Genomic DNA, 16,668 nt, shown 5'->3' with positions numbered 1-16,668 from the left:
GGGAACTAAGTGAGCAAGGATTTACTAAAAAAAAAAGAAAAAAAAAAAAAGATATACAACAGCTTGTTTTGGAATGACAATTTCTCACTTTTGACTTCTATTTCTTGCTCTCCTTGTTAGAATTTCTCCTTATCACATTCTGCTGTGCACTTCACCCAATCTGTTCCATCAAAGTTAAACTAAGCATGCAGAGTTAGAATGAAGAATTAATACCGTTGCACTCAGAGAGCGGGAAAAGTACAAGCGCCACTTACACTGGAAGTAAAGTTCCTCGTCTCCTTCTTGAGAGGCTTTGCTGTAGCCGCATTGTCTAAGAAAAAAAAAAAAAAAAAAACAAAGACATCAGAGTTCCATCCCAGTCGTGAGACACAAACAAGCACCAGACGCTGTTTATCTTGCGACACAGTCGTTTTACATGGAATGTGCAATAACTGTGAGATGAGGGAGAGAAAAGATGAGAGCGTCGACCGCCGTGATGGAAGATACAGAAGAGTCATTCAGAAAGCCGCCCCCCCGTGATGCAATGGAACTGATTTGCAAGAGATGGATCTGAGGCTGAATGAGTGAAAATTCTGCTTGATTTGACTGAGCAAGTCACACACCGATCCAAGCGGAATAAATACACTATTGTTGAACACATATTTAAGATTATGCATCCCGCACAACTCCCTCGCCACTAGCAAAATTGATTTATTCTGACTGGCTGTCCTCTTTGGCTTGGAGAGAAATCTGTCTCTTAACCTTAGCACACAGAAAAAAAAAACAGATTCAAAAGTGATGAGCAGACATTCTGGTTCTTGGATTACAAAATGGCAGCAAGTAGGCCAAGGAAAAAATTGTAAACCTTCAGTAGGTTACAGTCTTGTAAGTAACAACATGCTTCGAAATATAGAAGCAAAAGGTATTCCACAAAACAGTCACGCATTTTATAGCACTCAGAGTTTGGGGTTTATATAACAGATCAACACAGTTTTATAGATGCAATCATTCCATGCATTGACAGGGATCATAATTGTGTCAGGTAACCACATTTCATGGAACAACAAAGTGGAAAGGGAGCATAAATCAATGGAGGGTAAAAATTAAACAGACCCAGCAGATTTGTTAAAAAGAGGATCCTTGAGGCTAAAAAAAAATAAAAAATAAAAAAACATGACAAGGATTGTCCCATAAAATGCTTGTCATCATTTCATGTTTAGTAGCTATCGTTTTTTTTTTTAAATGGGAAGACAAATAAAAGATTCATCTATTATATATGTTTAAAAATAAGTTATTATGAAATGAATCAAACAACTTTGGCAAAATATGACTTTAAATGATATTGACAAAATATACTGTTTTTTTTAGTGGCTTCAGCAATAAAATAATTCCCAGAATCCATTTCACACTGCATAAAATCATAGTGAGCTGCGGATTTGTTAAAATGTTTTTTATTTGTTTGTCAGCCTTTTTTTTCTCAAAATATTGCTTCATGTTTTTGTTACAAAGGTTAGGGACCGCTGTGCATTTTTAAGAGATGTCAATGTTTCCTTTTTTTTTTTTTTTTTCTTTTGGCGTCCCCGTGTGAGTGTTCTCGTGGGGAGACGTGATCGAGGATGAGGCTGACACATCCCTCAGCCTGTGTAACAGCGGGGTCTGAGACAAGGTCAAGGCCCTGTCTGTCAAAACACAAGCAGCAGACACATGCAACAGAGATCCTCAGGGCACAAGCGACCACACAAGGGAAGGCCAGACAAGAATTGATAGACAAGGGAGCGCACTAAAGGCGGAACCAGACAGAATCCAGGATGGAGGGCATAATGGGACGGAGAAAAAGAAGATCAGAGAGACGTCGACCGGGTTCGAGGCAGAGGAACATATCGCTGAGTAAAACCTCGGGATGTTCGATGTCGCCTTTTTTTTCCCAGTACCACTTGATTCTTTAGTAGTCACCAAAACGATACCACTAGTGTTTTTTGATACAGAAAATGTCATTTTAAAGAAAACTATATTGACAAAAGTATTGGGACACGTGTCCATTATGTCTCCAGGAATGGAAAATACTACAAAATAAATATGAGTAGGGAGCTTTGAGAGTTTCCACTTGACTTTGGACAATATTTGGAGTGTTGTATTTTTGTTTTTTGCAACACAGCCAATGGGAAAAAAAAAAAACAAGCCTTAAATGTCATATTGGATTTTGCTAATTGCCATGGAAAATCAAATACGCAATGTGAGGAGACAAGACAACTGAGCTCAGCAGGAAGAGTGGGTATCATCACAGCTTGAATCCTTTTCCATCAAGTCTTTTCAAAAATACAATATGATTTTTTTTTTTTAAAGTAGTGCTTCCATTTTGTATATAATTTCAAACACTGTCACTTTTTAAGTGCATTTCATAACATGATCCGAGATTATAAAAAAAAAAAGGATGTGGGCCAAAGAGCTTGACGAAAAGAGGACGATATTTCTTATTTGCATTTTATTTGTGTGAGCAAAGCAAAAGAAAGCACTCAGGGATAAATGCAATGGCAGGTGGACTGAAGGGAACTCAAAAAAGGAAGATTTAGAGGATGGGGGGGGTAGTGGGGGATGCATGCCAAGTGTACCTGGGCATCAGCTGTGTGAAGGGAGGAAGAGGAGAGAGAAGAGGAGGAGGAGGAGGAAGAGTGGAGAAGGATGTCGAGAGCAGCACCACGCTAGCAGGAGTTACATTGGAGGAGCTTGAGCAGACGCTGCTGGGAAGAAGACAAGGGGATGGGGCAGGGGAGGGGGGGAGGGATGGAGGGAGGGGCTCTTTTCAGTACTTTGAAAGGCTGGCAAAGCAAAACATTTGGACTCATTAATTCCGCTTCATATTTAAATATTGTCACTGCTGGCAAGAATATAAAATTGTCATTGATCCTTATTTTGATGACAACATCTTTTTATCTAATTGGGGGGGGAGAAAAAAATGCTCCCACATGAATGGGAGATAAATATGCTTTAGAACTCAGTTAATTATTTTGCCAACTCTGTCGCCATTATCTCAGCCAAAGCAAACGTATAAGAATAAATACCTGGAATATTTAACGACTACTGATGCAATGTAAAACTCAATTATAATGTATTGGGTTGATAAATATGATTTAATTTGAGCAGTTACATTGTCTTTTTTGGTGCCTGACCAATCAGAAGCAGTCAGGATCTTACAGCAAAAAAATTCGGGGAAAATTATCAATATTTGCATTGCCAGAATTGAAACCCAGCAAAATCAAAAAAGTGCCACCAAAATGTCCACCATTTTTTTTTTGCACAGCTGTGGATACGACCCAGATGAAAACAAGTCACGCTTTCCAATTTCTGTTGGTATCTCTTGATACCTTGACCCAGCAGACATCCACCCACTCAATCACAATCATACACTGCCGTGTGACCACTGAAGGGGAAGCCATCCCTTTCAATGTCCAGTCAAGGCTGAACTTCTTGGAGAATGTCCGGTCAATGCCCTCCAACATTGGCTCTATCAAACTTTGTCAGGCACCAGCGTGTGTGTGATTGCATGTGTGTGTGTGTGTGACCAAGATGGATTGTCAGAGAAGAAACTACAAAATGTCCTGTCGCGTAACCAATAACGACAGCGACGAAGCAAACATCCTTTAACGTTTTCAAGGTGAGCAGCTTTTTTTTTGCCTCTGATGTAGCTTTGATGGGCGCCCGTGTGCCGCGACACCATTATCATCATCATCATCTGATGTCCGAGGCTTTTTTTTTGTGCGAGCGCGGCGACTCGTTTGCATGTTTGCCAGTCAGCAAGCAGATCGCTACATCAGAGACCCTCCAGCCGTGTCTTCAAACCGGCTTTCTTTGCAAACACAAGAGCCTGATAATTGAGGCATCAAGCCATTCCCGCTCCTTGTCTTCACACAAAACCCAAGGAGCAAGATAATGGTGCTGCTGTGATGAACAATGGAGAGCTCTTCTTCATGCAATGCGGTGGAAAAGAAATGGAGGGAGGGGCGGGGGTAAGCATTATTACTCAATAAACGGAATATTTTGCCAGTCCTCAAAGCAACAACCTGTAAATGGCAGATTGTCATCTATTTTGTCCATTGGTGCTCAAGCATTCACGTGAGGCTTTGCATGGTTTTTGCACACGTCTGTCAAGCCCGTCCAGTGAATTCCTTTGTCTGCGTGTGTGTGTGTGTGTGTGTGTGTGTGTGTGTGTGTGTGTGTGTGTGTGTGTGTGTGTGTGTGTGTGTGTGTGTGTGTGTGTGTGAGAAAGAGAGATACACAGAGAGAGAGTAAGCGATATCGACAGCACCAGCCCGTTGGTTGTCGCGACTGACTAGAGCTCATTTCAACACCCGCTTGACCCCATCATTGTGCCTTCAACATTTGTCTCAAGTTGGGTCCGATGCGAGCGATAACTTTTTTTTTTATGGCATATTTGACACTTGCCAACTCTCACCGGCATCAGTCTCACGGGCAGTATCTAATGCGATCTGATGGTGCACTGACCAAGATTGAAATGGTCACAAAAAATCAGGGATTTTCAGTTTTTATGGAAAATATCAGCATGAACCTAGAATGAATAATAAATAAATAAAATCAAAAATAAATATAAATAAATAGAATTAAATAGAATTAAAAATAGATTATCATAATTAAGAATAAATAAAACAGCCTTTCCGTGACTCTAACAGTCCCTCTGTATCTCTTACACATTTCTACTTCCATCCTGAAAATACATATTTGATTCAAACTAAAAAAAAATACTCATCATATGCTTCTATTGCATCATTTTGAATGTGCTATTTACCGATGCTTCAATAGAAGGAATCCTTTTATTTTCGGATTAGCGTAATCTGGATTACACACACTGAGTCGATGAGCCATTGTTTGTTGATGTCAAATGCAGGTTTGTATGTCTTTTTTTTTTCTTCCAGAGGAACAGAACAGAAGGATGTGTTGTGTATGGAGAATTAATAATCCTGTGTATGTGTGCGTCTCTCTAAGGCGATTTACCTCCTCCAGATGTGCAGCCCGACTCCCATCGACAGAAGCATGACAAGTGCCGCCACGGACACGACGGCAATAATCACCACGGGACTTTGTTCACTGGATGCCAGCGCCACTGGAAAATATATTGAAATAAATTGTTGATAATAATAATAATAATAATAATAATAAATGTATGTTTAAATCTAGCTGCCTTGAAAAAGTTTGAGGTCATCACTTGTTTGAGACTTCTCAGTTCGCCCACGGCCATACGAAACATCGTCCAGAAAGTTACTGCGAAACTAAGACCTCTCTTGCGAAACGCAAAAAAAAGGTCAACTCCTTTTTCTTCCTAACAGTCTGTTAGACCCAAAAATAAAAGAACAAATGAGCCATGCTCTATTTGGTCTTTGGACCTCACGTAGGAGATGCCGAATGCTCGCAGCAGCTTTTAGCGAAATTTGCCCTTGCGTATAAAATGACGACGCGCGGCACTAAAAATCCCATAGCTGAATATAAAACCGCTTGTTTCCATTAGAACTTAAAGGCAGAAAGCACACACGCAGAGTCCAAACGACACTCTGAGGTGTTATCAAAGACAAAGTGTTTCACAGCTCACCGATAAAATGTGGAATCTTCACACATTATCGCAAACACTGTCACATTGCTGACTCTCTCTAACTCAAGCTGCACGCCTCATTGTTTAGGCTGGCCGCGTGCCCGCATCCCCCTCCCGGGCCGCGTCTTAAGTCACCGGCTGCCTGGAGGTGCTCGCTTGAGAAGCGTGAACGAGGAGAAAGAGAACAGGAGGAAAGGGGGTGTTAAAAGAAAACTCACACTCTCCCAACGTCTGCAGTTCCAGGGGAGCGCTGTAGGCTCCGTAGTCGATGGGAGAAGGTGAGGATGAGGACGAGGACGAAGAGGAAGAGGGGTAAGCGGAGGAGGAAGATGAGGAGACGGAGGATGAGAGAGGGGAGGAGGACAGTGATGAGGAGGGAGGCGGTGTGGTGAAGGGGCGAATGAGGAAGACATAGGTGGTGCCGGCTTTCAGGTTGTTGACGCTGATCCGTGTGGCGGATGTCTTCACAGTAGAATAACTTTGATCCTTTTGCTCCTGTGGAGACAGAACATGCAATTAGAGAGGGCAAAAAATAGATTGAAGTCGTCACACGGCACATTTTGTCAGACTTTCCAAAAGTTGCAAAAGTGACGATAAGACAGGTACGATTCATTTACTTTGTGTCAACAATGTTGTCACTCCAAATATAATAGCTGAAAAATAAAATAAAAAAAAAGTTAAATAAAATATAGCACCAAATATAAAAAAAATATTTATTTTATTCAAAAGGTGGAATTTGTGTTATGAAAAAAATGCATAATTTGTACGCATTTCTTTTGGCTGACATAAAAAAAAATTCAGAATAAATTATACACATACGTTTCTATTTATATGCATTGCAATAAAAATTAATCAGTAGGCTAGAATAATGTAAACTATTTACTGATGGCTGTGTTTGTGAAGCAAAAGCGCACTAATTAAGATGATTCCGAGAAGCATCGTCAACAAAATATTCGAAACTACAAAAACAAACTATGCTCTCATTAGATTTTGCAGGTGCAACTAATGCGTCCTCCGAGTCCATGTTGTTGACGCGTCTCACGTCACGCGAATGACTTACACAAACAACCATTACCGTAATTGCTTTATTACGACTTTCCCGTCGCTTTTTAGCCCGAACAGAAGTAAACCAAATGAGAAAGAAAACTAAAGCATTCATAAATTCTTCATACCAAGCGGGGAAAAAAAAATACCATTCACCGCTTCATGTAATTTATTATGGTGAAACACAAGTAGGAGCAAATGTTTCAGAGTAATTTTGGCCCCCGGTGTTACGCAACGCCTTAATAAGAGAAGAAAAATGATATCACATCTTCTAAGCGATAGCATTTTTAAAAACCACTTCTACAGGCTTTGTCACTGTGTAATTGTATTGCCTTTTCATTTCATGGCTTTGCAACAATGTTGCTGCCTGACTCAGTTATTTTCTAGCCACTCTTGCATTTATCTTCACCCCCCCACCTCTAGTAAACCATGTCATCTCCTAATCTGTTCTCCGTGTTTTCTAACCTGTCCTCGACTTCTGGCATCTCAATCTTAACAAATCCTCACAGTCTTATATTGTCTTTTTATTTTTTAGATTTTGCCCATCTGACCCCGCCCACACACTAGGAAACATATTTTGAAAGAATATTGCAAATTATACAGAAGAGGAGGAGGTGTGAAAAGGGTTGTGCAAGCGTGACAGACCAAACGAAAAACGTAGTGTTGCAGGATCAAAACGCTGGTTGTGCGACAGCTGCAGTTTTTTTACTGTATTTACCTTCTCATAATATTTGACTTCATACTCCGTCCGGCTTCGATTCGGGGATAAAGGTTGCCTCCACACCAACGTGATACTTTTTTCCTCAATCTTCTCAGCTCGGAGATCACTGATCAGAGATGAAGCTACACAAAGAGAGGGAAGAATAGACATTTTGTTTTGAATTGGAGAACTCTGGTCGCCTTCTTCACATACAAAACTTTGAAACGCTTTATATTTGTCAAGGACATTAGAAAGATCTTTTTTTTTTTTTTTTTTTGCTTCTGCAGTTACAGCATGACAGCGGAACAAAGATTTTTTTTTTTCTCCACCAGCTCCTTTCAAAAAACGGCTATTGATTTATTCAGTAGCCCCGACAGTATTTTCAGTTCATTTTTGAAAAGAAAAAAAAAACTTTTATATTTGAGGACAGATGGGAGAGTCCAGCAATATTCGACTTTAGGGAGAAGGAAGAAAAGGAAAGAAGCAGGACAGCAGTAATGGATTAGTCATTCAGGAGACCTTGTAACCGTGTGTGTGTGTGTGTGTGTGTGTGTGTGTGTGTGTGTGTGTGTGTGTGTGTGTGTGTGTGTGTGTGTGTGTGTGTGTGTGTGTGTGTTGGGGGACAGAGTCACGTTGAGACTGACAATAGATCAATGGCGGTATGGATTGACTGACAAGTTGGCATTGACATAAGACTAAAGGATGGAGAGTCTCCAACATTCAAGCAACCATTTTTTTTCCCTCTCTGAGTCTCTCAATCAATCTAACCACAATAACTTTTTCTGACTCAAGCCATAAGAGGCAAGAAATTTATCCAGATAGCTCATTCGTCTTTTTTGGGGTGAGGAATCTCATGATGATTTGTTGCCAAATTTAAAAAAAAAAGCTCTTAAAATTATCTTTGGTATTAAATTGACTTTTCGTTGTATCTATTTGTTGCTTTTTTTTTTTTCCTCCGCTGTCCTTTTCGGGGCTCTAATGCAGTAACCTTAAAAGTAAACTGGCCTTCTTTCTTGCTGCTGTCCTTTTTCCCGCTCATCTTTTTCACCTGACCTTTAACCGGCATTTCATCTATTTTGTTGATGGCAACCGCCGCACTTCAATATGTTGGAGCTGTCACTCACTCAAGAGACAAACGCTTCACATCGGCAACCAGAAATCATCCGAAGATGAATTATCATCCCCTTTTTATGATTCCAGATAAGAGTCGAGGTAACAAATAAGAGAGAACAAAAAATTACCTTTTTTTTAAATTTTAAATAAAAACATTATTGCACTTTGAGATTTTTGCAAGTATATTTGGTAATCTGGATAAATTCATACAACCCGTTCAAAATGTCCCAAAAAATAGATTTCCCCGATGAAACCACTGGACAAAGACGAACTAAACTCTCGAGACTGACCAGCGAAGAAAAACCTCAGCTTAATACACTAAATCAAAACGCTCGAGTAAATCTCCACCTCACCTTTAACTGCAGACTGTTGTTTGCACTTCTTTGCTTGCTTTGTGCTGAATTATGCATCAGACTGGTGCTTGCCCCCAAAACCCCAGAACACATTAGACCTCAATCTCAGCACCAGAGAACACATTTGGATGATTTTGCAATAGATGTGCACCCACAATCACCTGCCTGCTCAAAATATGGAGTCTCTCGCCACTGTGGACAAAAGACTTGCAGGGTTTCGCCATTTCTGACATAAGGTAAAATCCAATTGGGTCATTATCACTGATTTTGTTTGACTTCCTTTAATTATGAACCCGAGTTACGCAACACGCTTGCAGAGGAATGCAGCTGGTTTTAACTTTGCCTTCCGTAGAGTGTGACTGAAAAGCTTGTTTCCTGAAAGACTCTTATGAATTTCAATTCAAAGCTGCTTCATGATGCACAGGCCTCTCATTATGCAGACACTGGGGGGTTATGTGGCGGCTCCAGCTCGGGACTCTATGGCAGGTAGAGCCATGAATTGGCACAAAATGGCAGCTGCTCCTGCTTTCGGCTTTTGCAGCCGGGGCGAACAAAGGCGAGAGGTTGCACGACTGGCATGGACGTTTTATTATCAAAGAAGAACAGACGGCAAAATCTTCCCTACAGCGCCTAGACATTGCAGATTTCTCAATCCACCTTTACCTCGCATATCATTTCTTTAATCTTCTCATTTACCGAACACGTATGCATCAATTCATCGAAGGGATTTTCACTGTTTGGTCTTTGGCTGAGATAGCATTCATCTTGTCAGGAACGGATTTCATTTCACCAGCAAGTGCAACTTTACATGCTACGATGCACCGACACAATGAGCCACTGGATGCATATTGAAGAGACAAAATGGACGCAGTAGTCCAGATAGATTGAGGTAATAAAGACAGGCCTATCTGGAAGGGATGTTTTATGTTGAGGGTTAACTGAAAAGCAAGAAAGTCATTCCCACCGGGGCTTTTACCTTAGTTAAACGGATGGCGCAACAATTTATGTGAGTGACAGTGGAGAAGTGGGAACATTTAGTTCTTTAGATTTGCCACTCCCTGGAGGTTTTTGCTTGGATGAACATTTCTAGCGAGACCAAAATTTCAAGTTGATTGTGCATTTGGGTTATTTCGCAATAAACTTTGGAGGAGACAACACTGGCTTATTAGCTTTGACATCATCGACGGTAAATGCGGATCGCATGGTAAAATTAATTATTTAATTCATTATCTATTTGAAGCCTTTTTTTTTTTTTTTTACAGCAAGCGATGCAATCAATATTTAACCAACAGTATACTTTAATGTGTTTTCACGACCTCATTATTTCTTGTAAAGTAAAAAAAAAATCGGGCTTATCAAAATTCAACAGCCTCCATGTTTTAAATATACATCTTTATTCTATTCTTAAAATAATAATAGAAAAATGTTCCGCAGCGAAGAAGGAGGGCACACAGGCGAGGTGAGCTGATAGAAATCTTCAGTGGTTATTATTGTTCATATCAGTATCTCAAAAAAAAAAAAAAAAAAAAAAAAAAAAAAAGAAGGGAGGATATTAAAAACACACACACACGCATGCACACATCTACACTTATTTTGGATGAGTCTATCTGTGAAAAGGAGAGCCAGAAAAAAAAGAGACGCCTGACCGTCTTTGGTCTAAATTACAGGATTTCGTTTTAGATCCGCACGAGTGTCTCTGATTGGCTTTGTGTGTGTAAAGGAAAAAGGGTGTCTATTAGTGCGACAAGGAAAAAGTGAGTCTCGGTGACGGCCTAATTAAAAGTGTCAGTCAGTGGGCGGGTGGCCGGGAGCAGGACGGCGCGCAAACGAGCGAGTAAGACAAAGAGTCGCTTGCCAGATGATCACGAGGATGACAAAGATCGATTTTAATTCATAATGACAGCTTAAAAAAAAAAAAAGCTTCATTTTCAGGCTGTTTGGCTAAGTGGTATTGTTGTCATGGCAACTCACAACCATAACAAATAACCCTTCCAAACATTATGGGCAGCGTTAAAGTACTACGTTTATACGAGGGCTCTTCACACACTATTCAAATTCTGATATTTGGTTTGTGTACTTCAAAAACTTTTTATTTGTTGTTGTTGCTGTGAATAGTTATGCCCTTGTCTGTCGCCTTTGCGTGTAGCTTCCTTTCTGATCATTAGTTTCACCGTCGCCTTGTCAGACTTGGCCTTTCCCCAAGTGTATGTCAATCACTTCCTTGCCTCCGACCTGTTTTAATGATCAGCGATGATGCATATTGTGGTTTTCAATTAAGCCCTCTGAGCATTTGTCTTTAATGTAGTCTAGGTCATATCTTTACAACAATGAAAAATCTTTGTAAAAATTCCACAAGTATTGGGACACCAGCACCCAGTATGTATTTTTTATTGATATATATTTTCATTTTGTAGATCACCAGCTTATATTGAAATGTAATATCCAAAGCGCACATGGCTTAAGATCCAATGCCTCTTCATAGACTCCAATTATAGGCCAAGAGGTAGGCAATTAAAATTCCCATCACAGAGTGACAAAGCATCTTAAGTGGCTGTGCTATAGTCCTGAAAAGTAGCTTGATGACTCTATTCATTTAGTGCCTGCTGAAGCCTCACCTTCCCATCACTTCTAATTAAGGAGGCAAAAAAGGATTCAAATGCCTCCATGCAGAATGCTCAAGGCGGGGGGATGAGTGGAGAAAAGGTAGAGAGGTGTGAAAGTGGATGGTGTGTGTGTGTGTGTGTGTGAGGGGGGGGGGGGGGGCTATTGGGAACTTGCTAAAGAAAAGCAAAGTTGTGTTTATTGACAGCAGAGTAGCTGTCATTCAAAGAAAGAAGCAAATATTCCAAAATCCCAAAAAAGCGGGGAATACAGACACATGATTACATGCAAAATCATAAATATTCATTCGGACATGAACTCACACATCAATTGCTATTTGGAGGGGGGGGATAATAATGTTGGAGTCACAATCAGCTTCATCGCCTATTTTAGATAAAATTAGATTGAGATTGGCAGATCTGTTAACGAACGGAGCACATCCGCCTCACACTTGCAAAACTGGCGATTGAAATCCAGACTTGGCTTTTCCTCCTCCACATTCTAAAAAAAAAAAATGCTCATTGACTGAGCTTTACTATTCGAATCAGGGGCTAAATTCAAAACAAATTCACTGGAGCTAAACTACACATGGACTCATTGGATGAAGTTCCCTTTTGTCTCGAATCTCCTCAAGCACCACCACGACACGTAGTTCAGACAAAGCTCATTATTGTCCGTACGGCCATCCCGGGGCCTCGGCGCTAACTCCTTCTCCTTGAGTCCATTTCCGTGTGCACCTCGAAGGCATTCTGCTCACATTGCTCCACCACTCACCTTCTCCTCATCCCTTCAACTTCTACATTCAAGCGCTCCCTCTCTTCCCCTCCGCCTTTATTCGTTCGTCTTTCGGGGCCCGTGTAACTCCGCGGGGACCAGCCATCTAAGCAGAGCCGGTAATCCTCTCAGGATATTGAAATGCCAATCCTTCCTCCTCCCTGACCCACCCCATCACTATAGCCATCCTGCATCCCTCTCTACTTCTCTGCCTCAGCTAAAGGGCTTTGGAAGTACCACCAGGGGCCGAGACATTCAACCCGCGTGTGTTTTCCATCACACATACACACACACACACACACACACACACACACACACACACACACACACACACACACACACACACACACACACACAAAAAGCTGGACAAGCCAGGGGAAGATACCGTAACGTCCTATCGCGCTTGCACATACAGAGATCATGCACGAGCCAATGCACAGAGTTCATGGCTTGCAAGATGGGAGCGGCAAACACATGAAAAATGCTGTCACGCACAAATGGAAAGTGCAGATGCACGTGCACGGCTACACACAAAATCCACAGCGAGATAAGGAGCCATGGGTAATTCTGACGCCCCCCCCCCCCCCCTGCCATTTATCCACCCCATGCTCCATCTACTCACGCAACCCCTGCTATGTTTCTATCCCCAACCTCCAATTTATCCATCCATCCAAATATGCAGAACTCCCCCCCCCCCCCTCTGTGGCCCCAATGGCTTGGGGGTAGGTGTGGGGGGGTGGGGTGTAAAAAGTAAAATCCATCTGTTTGGGAGCAATCCACTGCTCCTCGACAAATCTGCAAACATTATTTTTATATCATTGCTGTCATTGCGTCTTCAAAAAAAAAGAGAAGACATCTTGCTCAAGTTACAAAACATTTTTTTAAATATAGAAAAATTATATCAAATATTTGATAAATAATATTAAATAAATATTAATTTCATATTATTTTATTTACGCATCATTGTGTATCTATTTTCCAAGCCCAAGTCAATGTCTCTAAATTCTTTGGCCTCTCTAAAATGTTCCCAGCAAGCAGATATAAAGCACATACTACTCCAGGCTAATAAACTTATCATGTCCAGACAACCAGACAAGGCACATGTGGTGAAGATAGCGAGAGAGATGCAAAAGATTGAGGGGAGAAAATATTGAATTGAACGGTAATGGCACGAGTCATGTTGAATGTACTTGCAAAACAAAAGCGACTTTAAGTGGGCACATTTTTCCATCTAAAAGATTGAATACAGCATGTACAAGTCAAAGTTAGTTAGTTAATAAATAATAAATAAATTGGATAGATAGGAGATTGTGAATTCTAATGACATTTGGTATTTAAAAGCCTTTAATGGGCTTTAATTTAATGGTTGTGAAGAGGCAGTAGTCAGAAATGAAAGTGGAAATTTTGCTTTTCAAGATTGTCGAGAAGGATGGAAGCTATACATTACATTTATTTCTCCTATAATTGGTCAATTTCAGTTTTGCCATTGAGTACATGTTTATTCAACTGTTATTGTCCTTTACTGTAGGAGGATACATTTTTTTACGACAGTAGAAATTTCTGAAGCTTGATGATAAGCGGGGATAATTTCCGACGTGATCTCACGTCACATCACACTGATGTATCTGCCAAGTTTAACACGACATTTGACACAGAAGGGAATAAAATGTGAGCCGGGCTTAGAACGGCACACTGGCTGCTTTCATCATATCATCCAATTTGACCAACATGTCACCCTTCTGTATGAAACCCATTGCTTTTTGCTAAATTCAAATTAAAGCACTAAGCAAACAAAAACAACTCATTTCTCATTGTTTTTTCTATCATCCGCTCCCTCGCCGTGCATCAACCGCTCGCAATTTTCTAATTAGATTGCCAATCTTCGAAGAATTTCGATTTTGTTTGCGTGATGGATTTGCATATAAATCAGCCTTTCCGAAAACAAAAAAAAGGAGTTGATGTAGACTACTTTGACTTCTCAAAAGGCCTACCTTATTTTCATCCATCCATCATCTAAATCAAAATGTATTTTTAATAATAACCATGACTCACCAGGCAAGTTGGTTGACACGTTGATCTGTGTGTAGAACCTTTTGTTCGGTAGAAACTCTGACACTCCGTTCAAAGCCTCCACAGTGAAGGTGTAGTTAGTGTTGGGAAGAAGATTGACCACAGTCACCGTTCTCTCCGTCAATCCGACCTGCTGAGGCACAAAACCAATGCTGGCCCCGCAGGGCTCGCATTGCCTGCCGCCACAGTATCGGCAACCCAAGTTGTAGGTCAGATCCACCCTGCCACCTGTGTCGGATGGCGCGGCCCAATCCAAGATGAGAGTGGACTGCTTCATGGTGTAGACTAAGTCTCTCGGAGGTGAGGGGGGTCCTAAAAGACAAGGAAATGCATTTTAGTTTCTTTCATCATATCGGACAATCTCTAAAAAAAAAAAAAAAAAAAGAAAAGAAATATATATATATTTTATTTATTTTATTTTAATTTTATTTTTTTAAAAACTTTAATTTAATAAAATTTATCCCATTCCAGCAATACAATTTCCCCTTACATTTTCCTGTCCATTAAGACTTCAACGTGTACGTGCAGGGCTTTTGCATGTCATTTTAAACCCCGGAGTACTTATAAATACAATAAAGTGCAGGTCAGCTGACTGAATTTAATCCTCAAAGTGACTTGACTGACCTGCGCATGTATTTTCTGGCCGCCTTGGCAGACAAAGAGCTCAAGAGAGACGATGTTCGTTAAAGCCTATGCATTTTAAATGTCAATGTGTGTGTATGTGTGTGTCTTGCGTAATGAATAAGTAAAGTGCCACGCAAACATCACAAGCCGCAGCTGTCCCCTCACTCCACTGGACCGGCGGTGCTGAGAACAAAATTACATAAAATCAGAGGAGCATTAATGTGGGTCCACGTGCATTTGGTGTAATCTCAGCTGGGACTGAAGAACTTTCCTCGTCTCTGCTCTGCACTTCAAAAAGCGAGCGCTCACGACTAAAAAACATAACCCGCTCCGTGAATTCATATCTCCTGTGTTTGCTCACTCTCCATCTGAAGCAAACTTTCTTTTAATGTTAAATTGTTTCTTTTAATCATTCCGCATTAAAGGATCGCTCCAAGTTAAAACAGTTCTGTCGGCATCAAACAATCAATTTATTTTGTCGAATAATATTCAAGGATATGTCTTCAAATATTTTGCATTTCTTTCAAGGATTTGTCAGAACGCTTCACTTATAAATTTAAAGCAACATGTACAAAAATGTGTCATCAAGAAATGTTTCCAACTATTCCCAGTTTATTCCCTCCTATTAATTATTTCATTCCAGATTCATAAAAAACACTCCTTCTCCTCTTCCTCCCTTTATTTCCTCCACCCATGTGGAGGATTAGCCAAATCTTGGGGATGATCATAATTACCGAATCAATTGTGTAATTAATTTGGTCATTAGGCTGCTATAAACATTATCGCACGCGGATCGGAGAGCTCAGCAATCAATATTGTAATTAAAGCACACCATAAAAGCCAGTATGACCACACGCTCGTGAATCTGAGTGCACACACGAGCGATTGTGAATGCACGCAGACGTAACGTGTACACACAGAGACGGAGTGACCTGGTGGTTTTAGTGCCCTGAGTACTCCCAAGATATACAACCCATTATTTTGCCATCTAATTACTAAGCTGTTCTCTATGCGCTAATCAATAAGGTTCCCCTGTATGGTCTTTGTACTATTGGCCCTGTAATGCATCTTTATTGAAGAGTTGTGATATTTGGCATGCAGGAAGAGGTGCGGGTGGGTGGGGGGGAGAAAAGGATGAGGGATGAAATGATAATTCGCAGACAGTGGGGATGAGATTGTAGCGTGCGGCGCGCGGCGTTTGTTGCTCGAGGACAGACGGGAAGAAATTTCAGTTTGACAGAAGGATGAAGAATAGGGTGGCAATATGTGCCGGTATGAAATGGATGAGGCGACGGAGGGAAGAGGAAATGAGAAGCGACAAAGAAGAGCAGTGACTGGTGGCGATGAGTTAAAGGAGACCTATTATGCTTATTTCAAGCGTTCGCTCGCCCTCGTTTTCTTTTTTTCTTTCTTTTTTTTTTTTTTTTTAAATTCAGACTGCAATTATTTGGAGGTCAAAGCTGCAAGGAGCAGATCTCCGTCAACATATGTATAATAAATATAATATTAAAATTAAAAAATTAAAAAGTAATAAAATACAAATATTTTTTACGCACAATAAAAATAGGATTAGATCAAGTTGCAATGAAATCAGACTCTTATATATCAGATATCCATTTTTAAAAACAGCAAAAGGTGAAGCCTGCTCAATTCTGCTGTACTTTGTAGCCACTTCAACTCACTGACAGCACTGAAGCAGAAAAAGACCCATAGCAGTTTCTTTTACTTATATTGAGCTCATTATTTGAAGATGTTCAATGAGGGGAAAAAACATAATGGCCTTTCCTTTAAGAAGTCTGACTGCATTGAGG

General features: G+C 40.6%; 1 protein-coding gene across 4 annotated transcripts in view; it reads right to left on the bottom strand.

Annotated features, from left to right (window-relative positions):
* Window positions 1-16,668, bottom strand: part of epha10 (EPH receptor A10) — a 156,119-nt gene that overhangs the window by 12,195 nt on the left and 127,256 nt on the right. For all 4 annotated transcript variants that reach the window (XM_085900234.1, XM_085900233.1, XM_085900232.1 and 1 more), the window contains 5 exons: window positions 14,216-14,545; window positions 7,341-7,465; window positions 5,797-6,073; window positions 4,987-5,095; window positions 255-310 (listed from right to left, as the gene is read on the bottom strand). In XM_085900234.1, coding sequence (XP_085756360.1) covers window positions 255-310; window positions 4,987-5,095; window positions 5,797-6,073; window positions 7,341-7,465; window positions 14,216-14,545 — 897 coding nt within the window. The remainder of the gene's footprint in view (window positions 1-254; window positions 311-4,986; window positions 5,096-5,796; window positions 6,074-7,340; window positions 7,466-14,215; window positions 14,546-16,668) is intronic.

This window comes from Syngnathus leptorhynchus, chromosome 20 (genome assembly GCF_054491065.1).
Source record: "Syngnathus leptorhynchus isolate UIUO chromosome 20, UIUO_Slep, whole genome shotgun sequence".
Taxonomy (NCBI): Eukaryota; Metazoa; Chordata; class Actinopteri; order Syngnathiformes; family Syngnathidae; genus Syngnathus; species Syngnathus leptorhynchus.
Note: the sequence above shows the minus strand (reverse complement) of the source record. Positions and strands in the feature narration are given on the sequence as shown.